Here is a 26104-nt window from a genome sequence, read left to right as displayed (position 1 = left end):
CGATTTGCAGGCATTAGAGATGGTGAATGGATGGCGGCGGGGGCGGCAGTGTATCCTGCTCTTCGAGGACACAAGGCAGCCTGTTGTCGTACGTCAGCTTTTGTCTATGGTTGATCATTTGCTAGCCAGTGGATTTGGCCCCTAATACTCTTGAAAATGTCCCGGACAGTTGTGCCCACTAGATTCTCATGTGGAGCTGCTTAAGGTGGGCTTACTCGTGCCGAGAAACAAGAAGCCTCGCAAAAGCTATATTGGTAACTCTACTTTTCAAAGAAACGAAAAAAAAACTCAGCGAAAAAATATTTCCTATATATTCCTAAGAAATATTTTTATAAGCTCTACTATTATGTTTAAAACTATAAATGCACTGTAATTTCCGGTTTCTAGGCATATAAACCCTATACCAATGTTCTGGCTGGACTACTTATTTGTCGATTGGCATAAAAAGTTGCCTTCAATTAGCTTAAACAATCTGAAAATGCGCTTATGCTGGATTGTTACTTAACAGCTGTTATATCCTTCGCTTTTTACCCATCCCCATCGACCATGAACTATTTCTTATCGAGCAACGTAATCTAAGGTAGACCAAAAAAGTGAGTAAATGGCCATCTATCTTCGGGCCTTTTGCAAATCCGTATTCCATCTTTGCCAGGCTTCAAGCACACGCACTTCTTTTGCACTTCGTTGCTCCATCTCTTCTCTTACACCTAGAGAAATTCCTTATTTAACAACTTAGAATAAATATAAATAATAAAATTAAGCACACTTATAAAAAAAATTTTATTTAAAATAATGAGATATGTTTAGTTTCAACAATGTTGAAGTGTGGGAGTATATAAACACTTTATGTATATCTTTCACCCCCTCCTTTTTTCCTTGGTCCACTACAAAGGAACAGGACTTTTTTATAGCTCTTCAGTACAGATGCTGACATCCCTTGACTGCAGCCCGGCTTTCATTACGACGATTCTGCTCAGCATTTCCATTTCCATTGCCATTGCCACTGCCACTGCGCTTATTTTCTTGTTACACTTGCTCCAAGAATTATTGCCTTTGCATATTCACTCCGTGCTGTGTGTGTGACTGCGCTTTTTTTTCATGCTCCTTGGCACTTTTTGCCGGAATTCTTTCCACAAAAATGACAGCTGACACTTGCGTTTAACCGCACAGATTTGCTTTTATCCCAACTGTGCTCGATGTGGTGAAAATCACTTAACCAAGCTATGCGTACTTCCCAATGATCAACAGCCTATCTGTATACACTGTGGAGGAAATCACACGGCAAGTTACAAGGGTTGCCAGTTTTACCAGGAGTATCTTCGACGATCAATGGGCACTGTAAAGAAGCAACAACCTAAGCAAGCCAGGTTTGATAAAAGTGCAACAAACCAACAACAACCCCAGCAAAAACAGCAGCATGCAATAGCTAGCACTCCCAAAGATCATACTGGGAGCTTGTCCTACGCAGATATTGCAAGAAATGGCAATACAACAGCCCAGCCTCGTCTACATAATGTACAATTAAAGGGAACTAATATTAAGCAGCAACACCCGCTTGACGTTCAGTCAATATTGGCACAGCAACAGGAACAATTTATGAAGTGGCAGCAACAGCTTCAACAGCAACAACAGCAGCAATTCCTATCGTGGCTACAGCAGCAGCAACAGGAGCAACAACAACAAAACAAGTTGAATAGTCAACGACTCGAAAGGCTGGAAAAAATTGTTTTTGAAATGGCCAATATGCTGAAGCAACGGACTGGGGATACATCGGCTCCCCAACTCCATAGTAACGCTTTACCATCGCAATGAACCCTCTGAAGATTCTTATCTGGAATGTAAATGGTATTTCAGGTAAAGCCAGAGAAGTAGAGCTCTTCGCACACAACAACGGCATTGACATTCTTCTCCTAAACGAGATCAGACTCAACAGAGGGAACACAGTTAAGATATATGGATACAGCTTTTATCCCGCATACAAACCTTCAAGCCATAATCACGGAATGGGAGGAGCAGCAGTACTGGTGAGAAGTTCTCTTCGTCATTTCCCGCAAAGAGTTATTGAAACGAGAACTATTCAGATGTCTTCAGTCAAGGTCTCCACCGGGCTGGGAGATATGGAATTTAGCGCGATTTACTGTCCACCAAGAAATAGAATTGAGGAAAGGCACTTCAGTGACATACTTGTCTCTTGTGGACAAAGGTATTTCGTTGGTGGGGACTGGAACGCCCGACATTGGCTATGGGGTGACACGTACAATTCACCCAGAGGTCGAGAACTAGCAGAAGCCATTTCAGCCAGAGGGGCTTATATCCTTGCAACAGGTTCACCAACTAGATACCCACATGTGCCCAGTCACAGACCTACCTGCATTGATTTTGCTGTGTACCATGGGATAAACTTAGACAGAACTAGTATTTCTGAAAATTGGGATCTAGACTCCGATCATGTAGCCCTTGTGGCTACTCTACAAACAGAAGGTGCCTATGTTAGACCATGCTCTCGGTTAATAAACAGCAGAACTGATCTCCTTGTTTTCAGACAACATCTGGAAAACTCTCTCCAATTAAATACGGTTCTGAGCTCTAAGGAAGACATCGAGAACGCAGTAGACAGTCTAACGCAAAATATACATAGAGCCGCTTCTGCTTCTACGCCGTCTGAGCCCGAGATACGCCCCAGAAGTTATGGTATTGTTCTAACAAGAGAGGCCAGAGAACTTATCAGAACTAAGAGACGCCTTCGAAGAAGAGCAATTCGAACTCAGGATCCATGGGACAGAATCTTGTGGAACCGAGCAGCAAAGCAACTCAAAGTCGTCTTAAGGGAACTCAGAAGTGATTTCTTTGAGCAAAAATTATCCTCCATGGACTACACCGTTGATGCAAACTATTCGCTGTGGAAGTGCACAAAAGCCCTTAAACGACAACCACTTCGATGGGTACCCGTACGCTGTCCAGGTGGGGAATTTGCAAAAACTGATGTGGAACAGGCTAATGCATTCGGCTTCCACCTAGAGGATCGCTTCACTCCTTACGACTTCGCCACGACAGAACAAATAAGAGAGACTCACCAGTACCTACAAATGCCATTGCAGATGTCTTGGCCTATTAAGCCAATAAGGATAGAAGAAATCCTTGAAATAATTAAATTACTGCCGAAGCATAAAGCTCCAGGAATTGACAGGATTTGTCATGCCACGCTAAAGGTTTTACCTATAAAAGCGATAATATATATAGCACTAATCTTTAATGCTATTTTAAGGATCCAAGTGTTCCCAAGACAGTGGAAAATGGCTGCTATTTTGATGATCCACAAGCCTGGAAAGCCGGAAGATGATCCTGAGTCGTATCGGCCTATAAGCCTCTTACCCTCACTTTCTAAATTATGGGAGAGACTTATTGCCAATCGGATAAACGACATTATAAGACAAGGCAATATCTTGCCGGATCATCAATTTGGATTTCGAAAGGGACACGGAACTATTGAACAGGTCCACAGACTGGTGAAACACATACTACAGGCTTTTGACGACTGCGAGTACTCCAACGCCGTCTTTATAGATATGCAACAAGCCTTCGACAAAGTATGGCATGTTGGATTATTATGCAAGATAAAGACCCTTCTACCTGCGCCCTACTTCTGTATTTTAAAGTCATATCTAGAAGAAAGACAATTTAAAATCACGGTGAGAAATAGCTACTCCTCTATATACCCAATGAGAGCTGGAGTCCCTCAGGGCAGTGTTCTCGGACCGCTACTGTATTCCTTGTACACTGCTGATATCCCTTGCCCGAGTTTCGAACACATGGCAGCACCGAACAGGACTCTTATTGCAACCTATGCAGATGACATCGCAGTTGTATATAACTCTAGGGACAGCAGAGAGGCAGCTAACGGACTACAAGAATATATTAATGCTCTGGCAGCCTGGTGTAAACGGTGGAACCTAAAAATAAACCCACTGAAAACAACAAACCCGTGCTTCACGTTAAAAACGCTTATCCCAAATACCCCTCCAATTCGGCTAGAAGGAGTTACCCTGAATCAGCCCCTGCAAGCAACATATCTAGGTATCACCCTGGATAAACGGCTCACCTTTGGGCCGCATCTAAAAAACACAGTAAAAAAATGTGGCCACAGATCACAACAGCTGAGATGGCTCATGAATAGAAGGAGCACTCTTTCGATGAGGTGCAAAAGAGCTGTGTATGCGCACTGTATCGTACCGATATGGTTATACGGGATCCAGATTTGGGGAATTGCAGCCAAATCGAATTATAATCGTATCCAGGTGATGCAAAATCGCGCATTACGACAAATAACCAACTGCCCCTGGTATGTACGTAACTCTACACTCCATAAAGACCTCAATATTCACACAGTTGAGTCACAAATTGGGAGACATACAAGTCGATATAGTGACAGATTACTGAGCCATAGCAGTCTTCTTGCAAGACGTCTCATCCCCGCTCGACCTCTAAGAAGACTTAAACGGCAAGGCTTCGCCAAGACAATTCGGCAGCAGTAAAAACTCTTCATTTATGTTCCTACTCCACTTATTTTATTTTATAGTGTTTGGTAATTGATAAGAATACTTCTCCACACTGTGATGTTAAGATACAATATTATGATGTACGGATTCTTCACTTAATAAATATTAATAAAAAAAAAAAAAAAAAGTACGCTCTCGTGTCGTCCCCAGTCGAATCCTTTATCCCCTCCTGCGATTGCGGTCCATCTGTTTGTACGTTCGTCTGAAGCCAAGTTGTAATTGTCGTTTGTATTACCAGCAAACGACGACTTGAGGCGTTGTGATTGCGGTTTCCTCCTGCTCTGGATACTCCACCAAGCAATCAAATGCAGCTCCACTTGTAGCCCCATCTACTTCCCTTTGTGGTTTTGCCAAAATCGTCGTAAAAAATTGAATTCCATTAACGTAGCAGGGTTTGTGGGCTTTTCACTCGAATGCGCTTACAGTTGGGGAGTATTGACTGTTCTTCGGGAATTAAAGAAACATTTGCATTCCCAATTCTGGGTTTTGAAAAAGGTACAAAACATTTTATTTAAGCCACTCTTTTATGCTTTTTTTTTTAAACATTTCCTTTATATTGTATTTGATGAAATGGTTCCTATTATACATTAAAAAGATACTGATAACCTTAACTTATTTTGCGCTAAGCCCAAAACATATCTTTTATAAACAAAATTACAAAATTTAAATTTTAAGTCTATTTCCTGACTATCTGTGATTGTTAATGCGTATTGCGACCTTTTGATTCACTTTCAGTTGAAACTGGAATAAGGGAGAGGTTGTTTTTAATATACTTACATGTTTGCTTACCTTGGCAGCAGGCCAAACAGTTTTCATTCGCCCTCTCAACAGAATCATATTCTTCATAACTGTATCCATCGGACCAAACAACATTTAAGTCTGCACTCCTATCAATCCCGTTTCCATGGTCCTGAAAAATATTTCCGATGTTTTATACATGATGAATTTTTGTAACTACCACGCCCCAATCACGAAGTATCCCTTTCTGTGGGCTACGGGATTGCCGAACAATATTAGCAATATTTGGAAGCCACTTTTGATTTTTGAAGTATGGGTTTCAAGCACAGTTAGTTGCAAAGTATTGCATAACAAGGAGAGCTTACTCTTCCCATTTTTTTGGAAATGTTAAAATGATTTCTCTGTTCAGATAGATAAAGCCGTATATAAAATTTGAAGTCCCTCTTATATTAAACATATTTAGAAAAAAGTTAATATTTAGCCGTATATGAAATTTCAAGTCCCTCTTATATTAAACATATTTAGAACAAATTTAATATTTATGTCACATGTAAATAAGCTTCGAATTCGTCGGTATTAGAAGATAATTTTTTGATAATTGTGGAAGTTTTAAAGCTTCGCCTGGTTTTATTTTCCTAAATAATTTTAGCAGATGTAAATTTTTAAAATCTTTATTTCTCTGCTCTGAAATCTAAATAAAAATGGAAATCTTTCCAATCATCCACTTGATAATATGGCCAAAAGACGAGCATAAAGTCCGAGGGTAAATGGCTTAGAAAATGTTCGCCAACAATTGCCATAAATAAAAGTCACTCGGGCCGCATAAATAAAGTATCGAACAGCAAGAAGGACGCAGGTCCATTGACGATGACAAAGCTGACAATACGCAAATAAGATTTGGCTCAAAAATTTATTTAATTTCATTTTATTGGATGAAAGTCAAAGGCGACGAAAGTCTCAGACAGAGCCGGACGAAGAGGAAAAATCCCGCCGTCGGGAAGGAAGTGGAAAATGTTTACCATCCAGCAGCGGATCCGTAGTCGAATCATTAATCTTTTTGCGCTGAATCAGCTCAAAGAGCTTTGGCCTCTTTTTGGCGAGACGAGTCGAGCGGGCTGAATAAACAAAGCAACCATTTTGATGCCAAAACATTGGGCCAGAGGTCAGCGGCAGTATGAATCTTGGCCATTTGCAAATGAGTCGCCAGCATAATGACCATGGAGCTATTTGCTCGACAACAAATTGCCAACAATTTCGCACACTCCATTGACTTTGGCCTTTCCTCTTTGGCTTGTTCAATTTTCATTAATTTACTTATAATTATTTGCCGACATTTTCATATTGACTCTGACCGGTCATTTGTTCGGCCTTCGCGCCGTCCGGCCTAAGAACACAAGTCAAATTAAAAATTTAAACTCGGGCACGGGGACATGGAAATTGCTTCTGTGCTCTTCGCATCCCATGGCGGCAATAAAAAAAAACAGATAGCAATGAGAAAAATGCGCCTGTTAACTTGTTCATTACCCTAATGGAGAATTTTCCCATGCATTCTCCTCCTTAATATTCCTTTTCTTTCACATTCGGTATCCCTTTGGACCTTTTTGCTTTGCGAAGGACTCCTTTTCTCGAAATCTTGTCCTCCTTCGGTTCGTTGCCCCAACATCGTGTCCTTTTTGTTCCATTTATGTGGAGTGGAAGAGGCAACAGTGAAGCAGGCTGGAGTACCGCCTTAATAGAGTGAAATTCCGCACTGTTATATATTTCATTTAAATGACATTTTAATTAATGTCAACAATTTTGCCATTGTGGCGAGTCGACGCTCTCATTATGATGTCCTGAGAATTCGCTTTCGCTTACCATCACTTTCAACATTTTTTCACTGTCTGCCGCTATAATGTAATTATTTCTAATTAGATATTTTAATTATGCGTAAGTCGTTGAGGGTCTTCTCAGGGGCTCTTGCTCATTAAAGAATTTTGTTGCTGCGAAAGCCAGTTTTTAATTTTTCCCCAACGATTTAAGCAGTGTAAATTGCTTAAAAATATGCTGTACTTGTAAAAACAAACAAATAGCCTTATACTTTTCACGATTCATTGGAATTCAGATTCATTGGAAACGAAAGCAATAAGTGTGAATCTGTGGTGTATTTTCCTGAAATCATGCGCGTGGTTGCTGGTTAGCTCATCATTGTTTATTCAACATTTATTTAACCCCTTTAAATGATATTTAATTCAGAGGCAGCAGGTCAACCGACTTGATATCTCCATAATGACAGTTTTTCTAGTGTCAATCCGATAGGCAAAATGAACAAAGCCGAGAGAGGATGGCAAATAAAAACGTCAAAGCAAAGTCAGCTACTAATCACAGCTTAATGTCGGCTTTAATCCCAACCAAAGTCACTGCTGACAGTCGAATGTTTGCCAGGCCGAAATCTTAAGCTCGCCGAAAAATAAACATACACAATGACCCTATATATAAAATTGCCCACGAGAGACCAGCAAAATTCGAAGGGCCAAAGAAATGAAATCCCTGACTTATTTTTCGGTAGGCCAAAAAAAAGGGCACAACTTTTAGTTACAATAAATTATATGCAACAGTTTAAAAAAGGCAAAAGAGTTAACGATGTTGTGAGCAGTGGTAACAGCGAACTCGGAGCATTTTTTGTTGGCAAATAAAGCACTTGAGGGAATTGCACATAAAACGACTGACGGATGACAGGGGAACGGAAAAGGGTTAAGGCCATCATTGGCATGTGGCGAAGAAATCTTTTCATTTGGGAGATGCCAAATATTTGCAGGTAAAAAATAGACGACGGAAAAGGGACAAATCCCAATATGCCAGGCACTTTATTGCAATCCCTTTAAACAAGTTTTCCGAGATCCTTTCCTTTTTCTACATACTTGCTTGGACGCCTTCACGTGCGAATGCGGCAAACAAATGTGTAAGACTTTTCCAGCAAACACTCGAAGTTGTGTGCGCCCTCGGAATCCTTCCCCTTTTTTTGAATCCTTTCTATTTCGGCAAATAAAATATGGAATTACTTAACGGCCATGTCAGAGCGCAGACATTGTCTGCGTCTGTCTATTTGCTGGCGGTTGCCTTTATGCTGGATTTTATTTGTTCTGATGTGATTTGTTTAGCTCAGCAGTCCCATATGTCAGGTTGTCTTTAAATTCTCGTCGAGAGTTCCCTTCTCCGACTTTCAGTTTGGGGGATTATGCGAAAGTAAGTGCTACATGTGTCTCTGAGTCGGGGCTTTAAAAGTAATTTTCCTTGTTTGTCCAAATTGTTTTTACACTTTAAGCAAGCAGCTGCGTGTGATTGATATTTTCACATCAACCAATTTTTAGCAGCACAGTGATTGGAGCCTTACATTAAATATATCACAATAAACCTGACCTACTCGCTTTTTTAAATATTCTAGCACAGGGAGGATGATGATAGGATTTTAGACTCTATACATTTCGGAAGTTTTATCTTTAAGTAAACACTGAAAGCTATTACTATTTCGTGAATTCTTTCAAAACCTAAAGCTTTTGCTTTTTGAGCACCACATTTTCGTATTAAGATTCCATCTTGTCTGACAAAATTTTGAACTCTTCATGAAGCTGCGGCATATAAATAAAATTTTCATGAAAAGGCAGTGTTTGTGGAGAAGGGTTGCTGGTGGGTGAAAAAAACTCATCAGGAATTCAGGATGCGTGGTCTTATGAAAACTTGATGCCTCCGTGATGACACTCATTGTCTTGAGTAAAAAGTGTGGCAAATGACACGAGCGAAGAATGGGTGGATGAGGCCTGAAAATTTTGGCTTTTATAAAATTGCCAGAGCACCCACACACGTTTAAGTCGCGGTCTTTTGTTCCGCAGTCCCCCGAATGCTTTTTAAGCATTTGCTACACACATTTTGCTCGAGCGGCAAATGACTTTCAAGCTGTCATTTCCTCCGGATTTCGCTCCGCATCTTCCGCCAGGTGTCCCCTGTGTCTCTCAGTGCATAAAAAAGTTTTCTAATGAAAAATTCAGCTGCTCAGTTAAAGTTTTCGCTTATGAAAATGCAGCTTCCAGTCGGGGAGTGACCAGATAACAGCGAGATGGAAATGGAAATGGAGCATTCGAGAATAACTCCCCGGAATTGGATGCGGATGGCTTAAGCTGCACAAACTGCACCTCGAATTGCGAAATGAAAAGTAATCAAATTCTTGTTGCTAGTTTGCAGACTGGTGAAAAGGTTGAGACAAGTTTTTACTGAACTCTAAAAAGTTCTGAATCGTGAAGGTGACGCTTTGCCATAAAGGTGAACGGGAGAACTAATAAACTTGAACTACTGAATAGAATTGTTACAACTTATTTAATTAGAGTTCCTCCAGTTTGTTGTTTCCAGCTTTTCCAGTTTTCTTTAGGGTTATTTTGCTAAATATATTAGGCACAGAAAATTGGCTGTATTGCTAGTCCTACTGCTCGCAATGTTCTTCAGTATATACGTAAACTTTATGTACATTAAAACATTTTTTCAAAATAATTCAAGCACGAGACTTGGCTCCTCTTTAAAATCATATGCCCGATTCAGCTCAAAATTAATTTCGTTCTAGTTAAGAGACGGAAATTTCATTAAAGTTCACGCCACCGCCATCCGCATAATTTATAAAGTGTCGAGCTGAAAACTGCCCACCGAGCAGCTTCAGCAGCAGTTGCCATCTAGGAACCCAGTATCCGACCATCCAACCGACCAACCAACTAACAAATCCGTCCATTTATCCATTGAAGGTCCGGCTGCGGCCATAACAAGGCGTGACTTACAGCGTACTTGAAGGGCCAGAATGAAGCAATTTTAATTTGCTGCTCTTGGCTGGATAGTAAAACATCAGCAGTGGCAACAAGATGGAGAAGAAAACCGGAAAGAAAGGGGCTCTCCGAGCCACCCACCCAAAGTTCTTGCAGTCCGAAATGCAGTGGGTGGATCCCAAAGTGTTGCGCTTCATAAATAAAAAGGGGGGAATTTCCCAGCCAGAGGATGTGGTGCTGGATGAGCGGCAAACTTATAGCTCTGTTGGCCAGTGTAAAAGCATATTTTCTGCTTTTAATTGCAATATATTCTTTTAGACAAAATGACTGATGATGGTAAAGTTGGCGCTCCTTCTCCCTCACTCGCTCGCTGGATATTTTCTTCGCCCAACCAGCAAAAATATATTGCCATGAAATTTGCAGATGGCACAGGAAACGGAAACCCAGCGGAGACAGGCATGTCTCCACACTGGCAAACTCCGTTTGACTGCTAAATGAACAAGGGAAACTCGTTCTCCGCTTTCTCTCAATTTCCCCACCCACCACCACCGCCCCACAGATTACACTTTCATACAGCTTCGAGGCACTCGGAGCATTGCGGTTCCTGGTCACTGCGGTTCTTGCTGTTATATTTTATGACGCAACTGCGAGAAATCGCTTTGCTTAGCCAAACATGAAATTTGTGTCTCTTTAATAACATGCTAAAGCTCGATAAGTAAACATCGATCGGTTCGAATGATTAAAAATGAGGTGTCTCATACTATTAGATACTATACTATTAGTTGTTCTTTGGACCTTTTTAAGGTCTCTATATGAGTTGTTGCCTAGTTATGTGCATCCCTACAAATATACTTGGACTTCCAGCTTTGGTTTTTCCAGTGTAGCCTCCCCAAATCCTTTCTTCGACTTAGCGAAACAAATAACTCTGAGATAAAAGGAGAAAAAGGGTTGGGAAATATGGGGAAGAATTACTAAAGGCAGCGGCTCCACAGAGGCCTTTGTCTTAGCCATCGCGACCGCCATTTTGATGATGAATAAATGAAGGCCTTTGTGTTTTTGGACGTGGCCAAGCTGAATTTACCACTTTCATTTACTCGACATGCACTTATCCAGTTGAATGTAATAATTTACATCTCATGCAGTACTTTAAGCCTAGTATGTCAGTTAATAAATTTAATATGCATGAATGTCTAGTTCATTCGATTTGGTTGTAAGGTTTCGGAAGCAGCGTTCTTTTTGACAGCTTTGCCCTTATTCCTTATTAATTTAATTTTCAATGGATCAGATTCTTCCCTTCCAATTTTGATATTTCCGCTGACCTGCAAAACTGGCAAATCGCTGAGAAAACTCATAATTTTTTCCCTGACCTGCTGTGAAGGCAGCGTAAATTTTATTATTGGCAATGCCAACTGCACGGGCTCCACCAACTACAACAAAGTTTCCGGCAAAAGTTTTAGTTTTTTTCCGCGCCCTATCAGCCGATTTAACACCCCCTCGAATCCCCCCTCAAACAGATGATTAATGAAGCTTTGAAAATTTGAGTGCAAATTTAATCAAGCGCACAAGCAAATCGAAACATTCGACGAAAAAAGTGGCCAACTTATGATAAGCTCGAAATTGGCGCAATATGCTCAGGAAAAGAGAATAGGGAATGAAATTATGTAAATAGGAAGGGAAAAACAAAAGAGCATCGAGCTTAGAAAATAAATTATGCAATAAGTAGGATTCTGGCGCCCTGTGATTTATTATTCGATTTTTGACGTGTGTTTATTATAGCGGAGTGGGTGGCTGAATAATGAATTGCCCTATGCAAATTGTATGATTTGCAAAAAATGGGTGAATAATGATTGAATTTTACAAAGTCAAAACAAAAAGAGGTTAAATATTCAACAAAGTAACTTTTACATTGACAGTGATCTTAGCTACAGTTATTAATTGAAATCTATATTAATGTTTTTTAATGTATTCTTTAAATTTCAGTTGTCCCATGACCCTTGTCTTCAAAGATTCTAAATGTGAGTAACTTTGACTTAAAAATGTATGCATGCAGTAAAAGTTATTATTAATAATAACACTTCTTATTTACAAAGCCCCCATACTAAGAATTGAGTAAATCTGCTCAACATAATCAACTCTTAATTAAGTAAATTGACTTTACTTCGCAGAAAAAATCAGAAACATGCTTGTATGCGTTAGTTGACTTCCTCAAACCCTCTTCAAAAATACTATCTTCTCTTAACCTGTAATCCGGTTTAGACATTTACGTAACCCTCTTCGGCGGCACGTGTTTCAAATTTTGGCCAGGACACAAGCACTCGTACATTTTCAGCCTTAAAGACAACATTATTCATCATGCTGTCCGTTTTGTATATAAATTTCATTAAACTTTTCGGGGAGCCCCAATAATCAAGTGGCCATTTTATGCGTATTTGTTCTCTGACGTATTCATGAGCGCCAACTAACGCCATCAATTTGCGAAAAGTCCTACCAGCTCGAAAATATTACCACCGTGACAGACGAGGGCCTAACTTTTGGCATTTCTTGGTCCCGACCTGAACACTTGACAGGACCTGCTGTCCCGATGGCCCGGTTCGTGGCCCAATTATTATCATAATGCCAAATGAAGATGACAACATTGACAGCATGTTGGTTGTGGGGCCAAGTTTTAATGATGCTGCTGAATTCGCCGGCTGAGGGCCAATTAATCACTGCCGCCCAGTGTCTCCGTTTGAGTGTCACTTAATTTTTTATGGTACTCCGGCCTGACTTAGCGTCAAACGATTCACGTTCAATTGTTTTATGCCGTCTGCGCTTTGAGGTTACGAGTGGTTCCTATAAAGTGTTTTCCTCCTCGGCACGCAAACCGCATTCTCCCGCCTCCGAGCGAATTGTTGTCGAGACTTTCGAGCCATTTTGAGTGCCTGGCCAGAAAGTTTTCTCTCTTGCCCGAGAATGAAACCGTCAATTTGCCGCAAATATACGTACATCCATAGGAGGGGCTCTGACGGGGGGACTGTGTACCAACTACGAGAAGTTTTTAATGGCCATTGAGGCCAGTTTATGCAGCTGCCACTCCCATTCAGCATTTACCAAACATCCACCGGCGGCCCTCAATCCAACCTCCCTTATGGTTTGTTGCTATTATTAAATTAGTTGCGGGCGATTTGCGGTAATTAGGGTAAAATTTAATGGCTCTTTGAACTCGTCGGAAATTTGGAATATGTATAGCCAACATCATGTGCTTCCTATATTCAGCTACTCCCGTTTGCAAACATTTAATTATTTAAATTAGGTTAATTTCGAAAACTAATTGTGTGTTATAAAGAATTAGGTATATATTGTACATTATATATGTTGCAAAAATACAACAATAATTTCTGATTTTGAGATATATATGGTCCGCTTTGATTGAACTTTGTTTATGGGCTTAATTCAGAAGACAGCAATACAATATGATAATAGCGATCTAATTAGGGCGCTTAACTGCATCGATTGGCTGCCAGAGTACGAGTATTCGCACAGGGAATTACACCTGCCATTTGAATGGCTCCATCTCAATATCTGCACACGAGACACGGCTACATCAAAGTGCAGCAGAAATCTCACCAGGTGCATAATCCTCTTGCTGCCGCCACCTACAACCACCGGGGTGCCGCCAATCTGGTCGTGCATGATGCTGAATCTTATTCGAGGCATCAGCAGCGGTATCAGCATCATTTATTTATGCGTGGCACAGCGTAGCATGGATGCATAATGGCCATGACGACATCTGCTGGATTCACGCGGTGTTAATAACACGTCAACATTCGGGGCGTATACTTCATGTATGCGATGCGAGTGTGCAGGGGTGCACGGAAAGGAGCATCAAGTGTACGCCATGCTGGCACCTTACACAATGCTGCCTGTGGAAGAGGAACGTCATTTGACAGCCGCTGCAGCTAAACGCATTTAATGGCCAACGTTGTCTGCAGCGCTCTGCGTCTTGCAAATTGCAATTAATTAATTGAAGTGCCGGCGGTGCTGCACCCACATCCAGGCTCACCCATTAACGTCTCCACAATGCCAAGCAGCAAAATGCTTAAATGGCTGTCACGTCTGCCACTCGAGGAACAGCGAAAGAGCCAACCAGGAGATCTTCTGTCTTATTTATGAGTCCTAATAGCGTACCAGCCTCGCACAAGTGTGGCATGCATTCGTTACAGGTGAAGTAGCAGTTTACCACGTGAAATTGAAAAGTCTAGCAATGAGTGTCATATCAACGCAAATTTAATTCCATATTGAGTTGAAGCTTCGTTTCATTCAATCCTTACGTCCGTCAGTTATTAAAGATAATTTGGTGAATCAATGGAAAAATTCGGAAAATAAGCAGCTATAATGATTGTAAGTGCAGGAAATGTAAAATTGACATTAATTAAATTTCATCTTCAACAATTTTTCGAAAGAAGAAAACACGGAAAGGGAAAATACCCAGAGAATAAGCTTAAAAGCCGCGCAGTAAATGGCATTTCAAGCGTATGCCTGAATAATACTCAATTATTATATGGCCAGGATAAAGATTGTTGAAGCCCTTTACAATTACCAATCGAAATCAAAGTGACAGAAAATATTACATGTAATACGCCTTGAAAGTGCATTTTTGAAATGCCTCCGACACGCGTTTCCCTTAATTAAGAAGCAAGGAACATTTACTTCCTCACCAATACACACTAGTGGGGACGTGTTTTACACACACGTATGTTGGGCGGCTCCCAAAAACAATATTTATTGTAATTTATTTGTAATGATAAAAAGAATGGAAAGGCACACGCGAATGGCATATAAAAAACAAAATCGAGGCGGTGAATCAAATTAAAATTGCACCCACATTTAATATTCATTGGAAATATTTTGTAACAACAATAATAATGCTGCGTGTATCTCGCAAACGACTGGCTGAATTGAACGGATATCCACGGTACATATACATATAAAATACAAATACCGTATACACACGTTTGATATGAAACAACAAACCAAACTGTCGTGGGCGGAATGGCAAACACATTGAAATCCCCAAAAGCTGGGGTAAATTTATTGATAAAATGTGCTGTGGCTCCATCAAGGTTAAACGATTGGATTGAACAAATATAACCATAAAACCATTTTTTTTTTCAATTTCCTCCCAAACGAACTAGAAATTTAATCGTTTTTATAATCCACAATAAAAGGCTTCCGAAATACCAATTAAATGCTTAAATTTCAAATCAAAATATAAATAAATTTCCAATTACAAATAATACCTAATAACTATTCAATACTAATAACAAACTTAAATTAAAATGTTGACCAAAGCGTTGCCAAAAGAAATTAACAATTTATGCCATATTTCTGACTATTTTAATTTTATAAAATTAAAAATCAAACTATATGTTGTCCAATAACTGGTGTACACTCAGATTAAATTTTGTGTGATCTCAAACAACGAAAACAGGATTTCTTGTTCACATTCATCCTATGCTAGCTATATTATACAAATTGTTACATTTAGACTTAACTTAAATCTGATATATACCAAATACCAAATACTTCATCAAAAACTTCTAACTAAAGCCAGTACATCCTCTGCACGTGTATAAAATGAAACTTTGTACTTCAGATTGTGTTGTAGCCTTCGAAAATTCTACTATTTCAATTAACCATATGTCTATGATTGTATCGATCAATGTATTATTTGAAACATTAAACTCATTCTTGGTCAAACCAGCAATAAACATTTTCTCATCTGGGACTCCTATAATCGAAAGTCAATTAGTTGCATCACTTATTTCATCAATATAATTTTCAATAATTGTTTGCTGAAAGGAAATCCGAATATAATCAGATTACTGGCGCCGTCTTAAGCAAGTTTTGCAGCAAACAGAGGCAGCTCATGATTCCGTTCATTTGGCCCATTAAATTCTTGCCAAGAACATAGGCACATACTGTGGACATTTGATTAAATGCCCATTTCTGGCACACGCTTATAAATACACATGCATCTATCAGGGATAATGAATTCAATTAATTTACTCCTGCCAAAATTCCAGGATTATATACACACGAGATAGGCTCTCATATGAGAGGACCACCGCCTCATCCAAAACTCTATCCTCGATGTCTGGGCATCATTATGATGAGTGATTGTTGCTGCTGCGAGTGTCTGCGTGTGTCGAACATTTTTCTCTGCCTTATACTTATATACTTATATTCTTTTTGCCAATTTTTTCCCATTTGTGGCGATTTTTCCCTTTGTTCGTCGCACGTTACTGCGGTTTTATTAATGTGTGCTAAATGTGCCGTCTACTTATAATATACGACCTACTCACTCATACATACACTTATGTGCACCAGACGCGAATGGCTTATTTTTATGGAGTTTCATGAACTCGAGACACCGCATCCCTAAGTGATTTGTTTGCCAAGGCCATCGGTGTGAAGTGTATGTTTATATACCTCAAGTGCCAACGATTTTCATCCTATTATTCATTGGGACAATAGGCTGATGGCTATTTATTATTGTGTACATAGGGATTGCGGCCACCACAAGGACTGAATAAATTGGCACAAGCGGAAGGGATGGCCTATTTTGGCTAATTGAAGCTGAAAAATGGTCGCAGCCAAATCAAATCCTGCCCATTGATTTCCATTTTGATTTTCAATTGAGCCAATCTAATCGAATGCATTTTAAAAGGACAACTTTTTGGAAACCATTTTCGGTTGCCCAATGCATCCTCGATTTATATTCACAAATCAGCAGCGGGCGACATTTGAAAAGCCAATTTCATCCGCATCGTAACGCAAATTTTCCGCCTGGAGCCAAACTAATACATAATTAGTTCAATTTCCGTTGTTGTCGATGACAGCGAGGCATTTTCAAAATTTCCCCCTAGCTCTGCGCACTGCAGTCGTCTGGCTGCATGGAAAATTCCACTAACGCTGCATTTTGTGGAAAATTTCGCATGAAAGTATATATATACATATATACCCTCGGGAAATTTATTCAATTAAAAGTTTGTGGTCAATGGTCCATTGAGGTTTAATGACCAATATTCCTTAAAGGGCTGCTGTAAAAATGCATTTAAAGCAAATAAAAAGTTTTGGGCCATAGAGACGCTAAAAACAACTAAACATAATGCGTCTATTTGCCACTTAATGAATTTCGTATTTTTTGTTTCCTGCCCTCGAACGAGAAAAACGGGAAGAGATGGCAAATGGAAAACCTGTGTCCCATGTCCTGTGTATTGTTCGGCGTCTTCATTTCTTGGCTTTTGCCAACTGGCAACTTTTAGCCAACCGAGTGGCAAATAAAGTATCGCCGCCACATCTTGAGGACGTTTTCGGGATGGGGGCATCTGGCGCAGAGCTGCAAAATTTTCGCTTCTGTCTGCCAAGTTAAATGTAATTGTAATTTTTAATTTTAAGTGCTCTGCCAGGCACCGAAAATAATAGAATGCGGGAAAATGTCTGGTGCGCCAGCATTACAAATGTTAATTGCGCAACACATAACTCATACTCTGCTTTATGCTGTGAAAAGCGGGGAAGGCATTTTCCTATATGCATGGCTGGCCGGAATTTCTCGTAATAAGTGTAGCCCGTGGAAATATTTGTTTTCCATGCCAGGTGAATGATGCTCTGCAGCTGGATTTTTTAACCAGCAGCTATTTTATAACTAAAGGGTATTGAAGTGTGCCTGAGCGCCTTTAAACATACCAATTTAAATGTTTTAAAATAAATTTTAACAACAATAAAAATAGATATGAAAATAAACTGCGATTGGCATCAGTTTTTCCTATGGAAGTATATTTTTGCCACTTGAAAAAAAAAACGGCTCTGGTTAAAGCCATTTTTCAGTGTCCTTTTAGAGGTTGCACCTGCTTTTGAATGAAATCGATGCCTGTCAAAGGGAGTTTGGTGCAAAATGCTTGCGACAGTCGACGGGGCAATATAAACTGTCCGCTCCTGTGTCCACACCACCCCTCCTCTCCCCCTGCCCTTTGGCGCCCCAGCACTTATGCCTTTTGTGCGATACTTATGGCAGTGCAACTGATGATAAAGGGGGCCGAGTTGGCCATCGGCTGCTTGCAGCTTCTGCTGCTGGGCAAAGCATAAATTCGGCGCTTAACGTTGCCCACATGGATGCGATGCTGGTTTTTCCCGTCGCCAGCGGGCGCAAAATTCCCCTTTGTCACTTTGAAACCCCAACCCCCTTTCCACTTTTGAATCCGCCCGCACTGACCATTGTCCTCGCACTCGCAGCAATTGCAATTGTTTTCTATGGTGCCTGCATCGATGATATGGTCATGACTTGGTGTTCAGTTATCTTAGCCGTTTGCTCTCTTGTTTCCCATACCGCCTTCCTTCGATTTTCCCCCACCGCTGGGGTTTTAATTTTCACCCTCACAGCAGAGATGGTTGCGATTTTAATCAGCATCGAATCGTTGATTGCCAGTTGGACTGCCTGTTGTTTTTACTGCGCACTTGCAGTTGATTATCGCCTTCGCACTTGGCCAACCACTGAATCGAGAAGAGCTTTATGGCCTGCTCATTAATAATCACTGATACGGTCAGTTGTGTATGCTTAGAGACTTTAAACCTGTGCCCCATATACGGGTACTTTGCATAGTTGTGAGCCACTTTAAGGCACTAATAATGTGGGAGTGAGTCTATATAAAAATAATCACAAGAAAATAAGTGGAACATACCTATACCATTTTATCCATATCATTGCTGGTAGAAAACTTAATATAAATCGAAAATCGATTTGTAAAGATCATTAATTTAGACTGTTGTCACAGCTTGCGATAATTGCCGCCATGTTTTCGATCCTTTTGGGGCAATATTTTTATTGATGCCAAAATCACAGGGACCAGTTTGGATAGCGACAGGGCCTAAGCCCATATCAAATCACAGCAGTGACAACATTTCACGAAAATATAAAAAAACACACGCGAAACGGGAGGCAGAACAAACAGATAACAAATTAAAAATCTGGCGAGTTTGCTTACATTGTGTGGCCGGAACTTTGAATAGCAGGATGGGGCATATGGTCAGAAATATTTTGCTGGTTACATAATTATTTTGGTTTGGCCTCTGGCGGATGTGGTCGCTTAACTGCCGGGACATCCGAAACTGACTGCAAAATGCAGTTGATGGAAATTTATTCAGCCCCCGTGGCATCAAATCCTCTGTTTTTCCCCCAAAAGTTGGTAGCAGCGAAAAATTCAATAAAAGTCCGGTTCGTTTCCCCTCCTCCCCTCCTTGTGTTGGCCTGGTCAATTTTTCTAGCTAATGATTTGGTTTCCGCTCTGCCGAATGTGTATGTGCCTGACCCACTGCGGTTTTACCAGTGCCTACATGTGTGTGTGTGTGCGTTAAATTTATGGCTTGCCAAGTGGTTAATTGTGAATGCGCATTCGCGGCTTGGGCGTTGAAATGTGGATGCGGTGGTGGCTTAGAAGTGAAATGGGCTGCGATTGAAAAGATGAAAATTGCATTTAAACCCCAAATCCTGCGAAGAAACCGCCAGAATGGTCCTTTAGTGCGTTCCGCAAATGAGAAAATAGAAAGTAAGAAATGCTGACAAGCTTTGGTACTTTTGGAATTGGTACAAAAACTGTGGAAATCAAAAACTCGTTTATAACATGGCATTTTGACCATCCAAGGCGCTTCCCAATCTGCCAGCAAAGTTCAAGTTGTGTACACTTCAACTATCAACCATTACTACTAAAGTCCAAAACTAATGAGCTTTCCCAAAACACGCTGTTTTGCATACATTTTGCCACTTAACTACTGTTTCCCCCGAGTAGTGAATTCTGGCATTTGTGCGGCTCAAAGCTAATGGACAGAGGGTGCAAAGGATGGAAAGGGTGCTGCGTGTTTGGCGGTGCCTGTGTGTATCGAGCAAATATTCCGGTTCGATCCAGAACCGCCACCTAATGAGAAATCCTATTAAGTACAAATTTAATCCTCTAACTAATTTCGCAAGCACGCCGGGAGCAGCACGCACAAATTTGGGAGCTCCCATGGCGAGTGGTGGCCTCCACTTTCAGGAACATTCACCCCGGGAAATGCGACGATGACAATGGCTAACAGTCAACTGGCTAGTGCGCAGAAAAAAAAGTTTAAAACAAAACATATATTTTTTTTAATAGCAAAACATTTTACAAGAATTTCATATATTTTTTGTTTTATAATAAGTAAGAGTCATGAATAACAATTTTATTTTATAAACCTCGTATCAGATTATTTTTTCAAAAAAAAAAAAAGTGTCTCCAAAAGGATGACATTTTTTAAATGTCAAAAAAGGAAATAAAATTTTTTGCCTGTGTCAAAACCGAAAATTTGCACAGGCGATTGAATCAATTAAAAGTTTGCCACAGAAGTACGAGTTGCAACACCAGCTACAAAACTGCATAGGGCATGCGGTAAGAAGTGTGTTGAATGAGCAGTGGGGGTCTCCATGGAACCGAAACATTTTCGACAAATTTACCCAAAAATTAACAACAAATCTCAGAGGGAAGAGCGCGGCACCGAGCCCAAACTTCAGCTTGTGTGATAGGTAAAGTGCACAAGTTGTGGCAAATATTTTGAGCGCACTTTATTGACCAATATGTGTAGCAGTTGCCAGTGGCAAAATGCGAAAATGCGGAAAATGCTAGGGCGGACAGCCAGTCAATTGATGTGGCTCTTGGTGATATGGCAAACTTTGCCGGCAACCCATTGGGGGAAGTTTCCGTCCACAGCGGAGGAAGCCGGCGCGGAAGTGACTGAGTCCTGCCAAACTTCAAAGAGCTTCGAGAGCGCGAAATTGGCATTTTTAATTGCTCTACACAGTTGGCAGAGTCATTAAGTCGTACGGACTGGCTAAGCTGTTTGAAAAAAATTTATCAGATTATGTTCCTTGTGGAGAGAGTAAAGGCATCGGTAGGATCTTAATACTTGTTTTACAAATGTCAATAGGAATATATAAATCCCAATTGTACCACAGATTTTTCGCTGTGCAAAGCCCATAGAAATTGATTGGCTCACATGTAAATAAAATCCCGGGCACTGGCAAAGTGTCAGCTTAAATGTAATTGTTTGGAATTTTAATGAAATTGAAAGACTCCATGCTGATGCAGCTGCAGCATAAAATAAGAAGTAATTGGCAAGCAATAAAAAAGAAGGCTAAGAAACCCGAGAAGACTTGGCTACAATGCAGTGGCAAGTGAGTGTGCAAGTGGGCAAAATGGAAAATGCGAAATGGGAAACTTCACATGAGCTGGCAGCCCTCGAATCTATTTGCACTAAGTGTTCGTTAGAAAATGTTTGCATAGCAGCACTCAACGTCATTCAAAACACATGTAGAATCGTCGGAGACCCTTGAAGAGAGTGAGAGAGCTCCTTGGGCATGGAAATTGCGTGGGAAATGGGGAAAATTCGGAACAGTCAGGGGAAGGGGAAGGGGAAGTGCGAGGCCTTGACTGTGCGATCTGAGTGAAGGAAATCAAAGAAAATCAATAAAAGGCAAATTGTCGTAGGAAAACAGAAATGTGCATCATTTTCACTTTATGCAAATTGCAAAATGTGTGATGAAGTCGACGGCTCTGCCGGCTCTGCTTGTCCCGTTCCACACTTTTTCCAGCTTTTCCGCCATTTCATTCCTTCTGCAATCATCATGAATGAATACAAATACAAGTAAATGGGTGTGCACCCGGCCCCGGAGCCCGCACCCCGACCACACCCCCATTTTCCACTGTTTGTCATGTGCAAATGCAATGGCTGACAAAAGGCATTTGCATATTTAATGTTATTACGTTATTTTGCATGGCACACAAAAATTTATGTTTGCATGCGACAAAACTCTCAGACATTTTCATACACCCAGACTCGTCGCATTGCGAATGCGCATATTCGTTATATTTCCCACAAATTTCACAATAATTCCCTTACAACTTTTGGGAAGCCAGAATGGTAGTGAGTCGAGTAAAATCTCTCGCCACACTTGTGCGCCATCGTCATCACCATAAATAATACAATTATTGTCTGCTGTCAGTTTAAATTTACGCCCATTTCGAGGCTTGGCTAGTGAAGTAAATATCGCAAATGCACAGCGACGAGAAAAAAGTTTGATGATTGTTGAGTAATGAAATTCCATTACAAACACATTTCAGATTACAGTGCCTGTTGGCTGCTTTTTCCTGTCTTCCACATCATCAACGCCATTATCCAAGTAGTGGGTAGTGTAGTCTATTTCCGATTTTTATTGTCATTTATTTTGGAAATAATAAAGACTATGGGTAATTGCAAATGCAATTAAAGCTTCCTCGACATTTAGTTGGACCAATCTCTTGTAGAATTGATAACCATGGAAGCCCACTTATAACAAACAATTGTCTCAATTAAATTTGTATCATAAACACCAAAGACGATTTGTAAAGATAGTGGCACCAGGATTATTTGCACTGAAGATAATTTCCGCTTACAATTTTATTAAATTCATAACTTGCAATACAATTAAGTAAAGCCTGCCGATATTGGAGCTTGCAGTAAATTTTCTTTTGCACAACGATTCACGTCTCAATATTCCCAAATCGAATTTATTACAGCATGCTTTCTTGGGAACTTACCCGCATAGCATTTTCTTTTGAAAAATATCACCTACGAGCAGTCGCAATTTATGATTTTAAATTCCATATCATCATAATCAAAGTTTAAAGCTTAATGTAGTAGCGCACGCACATACATAAGTGAGTCACACATACAAAGGGCGCCTCAAAGGACTCAACGGGCCCGAGTTACCAAGTGCGACTTCGGTCACTTGGCTTTGTCAGCCAGGAAACCAAGGGGCAAGTCAGCCTACAAGCTTGGCGACAGGATGTGTGAAACAAGGACACGAGTAGAGGGCGATCGAAGGGATAGGTTGGGTGCAACTGGGACTGGTTCTAGCGTCTTCTGGCCGGCAATCATGGCAACCGCAAATCATCATAGATATTTCGAAAATTTCATTACATTGTTAGGTTGTGCTGGGCGACTTGGTAAAGGTGGCAGGATTTCTTCCGCCTCCATCCTGCACGACCTACCACACACCACGCCCACTGACCCATCTGGGAAATCTCGCTGTTATACACTACACTTGGAAAAATACCTATTCCATTTGCTTAAGATAACTTGTTAAATAATATACAATGTAGTAGTGCTTATTTCATGTGTAAATGTGTAATATTTTTTTATAAATCATACTAAATTGTAAAATATATATTTCTCAGTGCATTTGTGCACTTGGCTGAATGTTATCTGCCATGCCAAATGATGTCAATGAATGGTTAGATGAGGTGTGCTTGTATGAGTCCCTGTATTATATAACTCCCCACCTCCCACACACACTCACACAGACGCACGCATAACAGTTAATGACGGCTCTGAAAATTCCCAGGAAGAGCAGGAAAAGCACAAGTTTCCCAACAGAGCCGAGCCGCCTCTCATTTCCACATTTCCCCCAAACCAGCATTTTTCGTGCCGTTTTTCTTGTTGTTTGTGTGTTTTTTTCCGGTTTCCCCGTGTCCTGCCACACCCCATCCGCCCCCTTTTCCGCTTGTACCAACCATTCTCGTCTATTGTCTCATTGTCTGTGCGCTCATGTATGATTTTTTATTATAAATAAGCTTGTAGGCATGTGTCAGCTAGAAGGGAAAAGCCCTGTGCGCCAACTAAACTCTGGCCGTAATCTGAAATGGTAAGCAACAGCAATGTCTGGCAATCATGGTGTAACTGCCAGCAAAAAACAAAAACAGAAAGAAGCGCGGATGAAACGGGAAAATGTATTGTGACATTAAAATTTAAGATTTAAGGAATACATCGCCCGGAATTTCATTAGACGAACGCTGCCAATTGCGTTTAAAATAAATCGACTGAAGTGAGAGAAGCTACAATGAATATATCTATAAGTAATGATGTAGAGCTGACAAGGGAATAAATTATGTGCGGGGAAAACCGAGTTGTGTCTGAGCAAACGGAATAATAAATACGTTTCAAATACATGTGAAAATGGAATTTAAAATATATATTGATGTCAGTTAGCTTTTAATCACCATGCTTATGTAATTCTTATGTTATGAAACGATTTACTTAATAGCCATTTCCTTTTTTTATTTACAGAACTCGAATTATATTCAAATGCTTCCTGCCAGCAATCAAAATGGTACGTAAAAATCTCGCAATTGTTTTTAGAACGAAATAAGCTCGTTTAATAATTCCCATTCAGACAATCTCTTTTAATTTATTTATGAGAATGTCTTGGAGTCTCCTCGCATTGTTAAAACAAATCGTCTTCTGCTGAGCAATTCAAATTGAGCACCCATAAATACTTTGAACAATTGCCGTCGGCCTGGTTGATTGTTATCTCAGCGCAAATCTGGGTAATTCAATAAAAAATAAAGACACACAATCCAGACACACACACATGCTGCATTTGTCTATCAAAAGCAATTTTATCTAACTTACAAATTTCCAAGAAAGCTGGAAGGGCAACCTTTGGCTGGCCCAGAATATACACATCTAAATTGCAAACAAATCGAAAGCCGCAGACGTTGTGGGTGTGGATGAATATCTCAATTGCAGAGGAAGCTAAAGGGAAAATCCAGGAATCGGGTGCTGAAAAAGAATACACATTGCCTTGGGCTTATTTGTCGATTGTGCGGCAATGCAACACTTTTTTCTCAATCCCCAGGTTTAAATGAATAATGGGCAACAAGGGGCAACAACGTTTGCCATTCGCCATTCGCCAACTACGCTCCACTCCTGCCAAGCCAATTTCAATTCCCTTCGCCAGCCACTCGAATCCTTCCTGGAAGCTGTGGCTGCGTCATTTCCATCAGTTGATTGCCATTATGTTGTTAAGGTGAAAAGCGCTGGGACATTGTTGTTTTTGTTGCTGCCGGTGTGTGGCAGGAATATTGCGACACTTGCAACAGCACACAAACAAACAAAGTGCAATGCTGTTATTGTTCTGCTGTTGAGTGGAAAATGAGTTTACACTTAAGTAAATCACTTTTGCGCTTTCATATTGACAAATGAAATTAACCCCGGAGACAGAGGGGGGCCAGCACCGACAGCCTTCTCCCCGAAGCACGCACACGTAAGACATTGCGTATACGCAATATCTGGCATGGCTTGCTTTCCTGCATTGTTAACTTGTTTATTAGTGAGTCGGACATCCCTTCGACCTGATTCGGTAAAACCGAACCGGCCATAAAGAAAATTTGATTTCGAATTGGCAGCACAAGCCTCAGAATTAAGGTGTGGGCCAGGAAAAAAGGTCAGGGGTTGCAGGGCTCACTCAATTTGCTGGCTAATTTAATATGCAGGCTGCAGAAAAACCTACCGAAAAGTAAAATAAAGGCACACCAAACACATTCAGCTCTCGTAATTGGATTTTGCAAAGTTATTGTCTACAGGCCGGCAGCCTTTCTTTATCCTTCCCTTCCATCTCGCACTCGCTGCATTTGAAATATCGAAAAAGTTTCTGTATAGGAAAGGGTTTCCAGTCCTGAGTATGAGATATGCATGCTAAGTCACGGCTGACCAGGCATACGAAAGTTTAAATGACTTTTGCTTACTCTTCAGCCCAGTAAGAAAAGTACCCTCACTCTCCAGATGTGTGACACAATAACTTTACGCTTGTAAGCTTAGTTTAATTAAAAAAAAAAATGAAACACAACTGAAAGATGGCTACGACTTGTCCACTATTGCAGAAAACTATTTCAATTTACAACGTTGCACATCGGTAACTTTTCAGATTTCTTTACTTCTATCCCGAACACGCTTCATTTTTCGCCGTGTATGTGTGCGAATTATTTTCAGCTTTTCGACATGTAAAAACTTTTTCCTGTCTGCTGTCCGGCAATTTTTGTACTTCAATTATTTAGTTAATTTAACTGACTTGGGATCCTTTAGCATTTTACCTAAATAAGATGCAACAAAAGTTAAATAATATTTGCGGATGTGAAAGGGCAACAAAAGCATATCTTG

The 26104-nt window shown here is 40.4% G+C and overlaps 2 protein-coding genes across 2 annotated transcripts in view; both read left to right on the top strand.

Moving 5' to 3' along the window:
* The window catches only part of LOC6732636 (putative neural-cadherin 2), a 115040-nt gene that overhangs the window by 7730 nt on the left and 81206 nt on the right, over window positions 1–26104 (top strand). The window contains exons 2-3 of the mRNA XM_039298543.2: window positions 12059–12093; window positions 24233–24275. The gene's annotated coding sequence lies outside the window, so the exon portion shown is untranslated. The remainder of the gene's footprint in view (window positions 1–12058; window positions 12094–24232; window positions 24276–26104) is intronic.
* Window positions 1330–1812, top strand: LOC123327086 (ras-interacting protein RIP3-like). The gene has a single exon (XM_044922478.1). It carries the CDS (start codon window positions 1330–1332, stop codon window positions 1810–1812), a length of 483 nt encoding a protein of 160 aa, XP_044778413.1.

Source organism: Drosophila simulans, chromosome 2L, assembly GCF_016746395.2.
Source record: "Drosophila simulans strain w501 chromosome 2L, Prin_Dsim_3.1, whole genome shotgun sequence".
NCBI classification, from domain to species: domain Eukaryota; kingdom Metazoa; phylum Arthropoda; class Insecta; order Diptera; family Drosophilidae; genus Drosophila; species Drosophila simulans.
This window is presented reverse-complemented; position numbering and strand designations above follow the sequence as displayed.

Bases quoted from the DNA above. Each gene is read 5' to 3' on its own strand.
- LOC123327086 (XM_044922478.1), top strand. From the start codon at position 1,330: ATGGGCACTGTAAAGAAGCAACAACCTAAGCAAGCCAGGTTTGATAAA.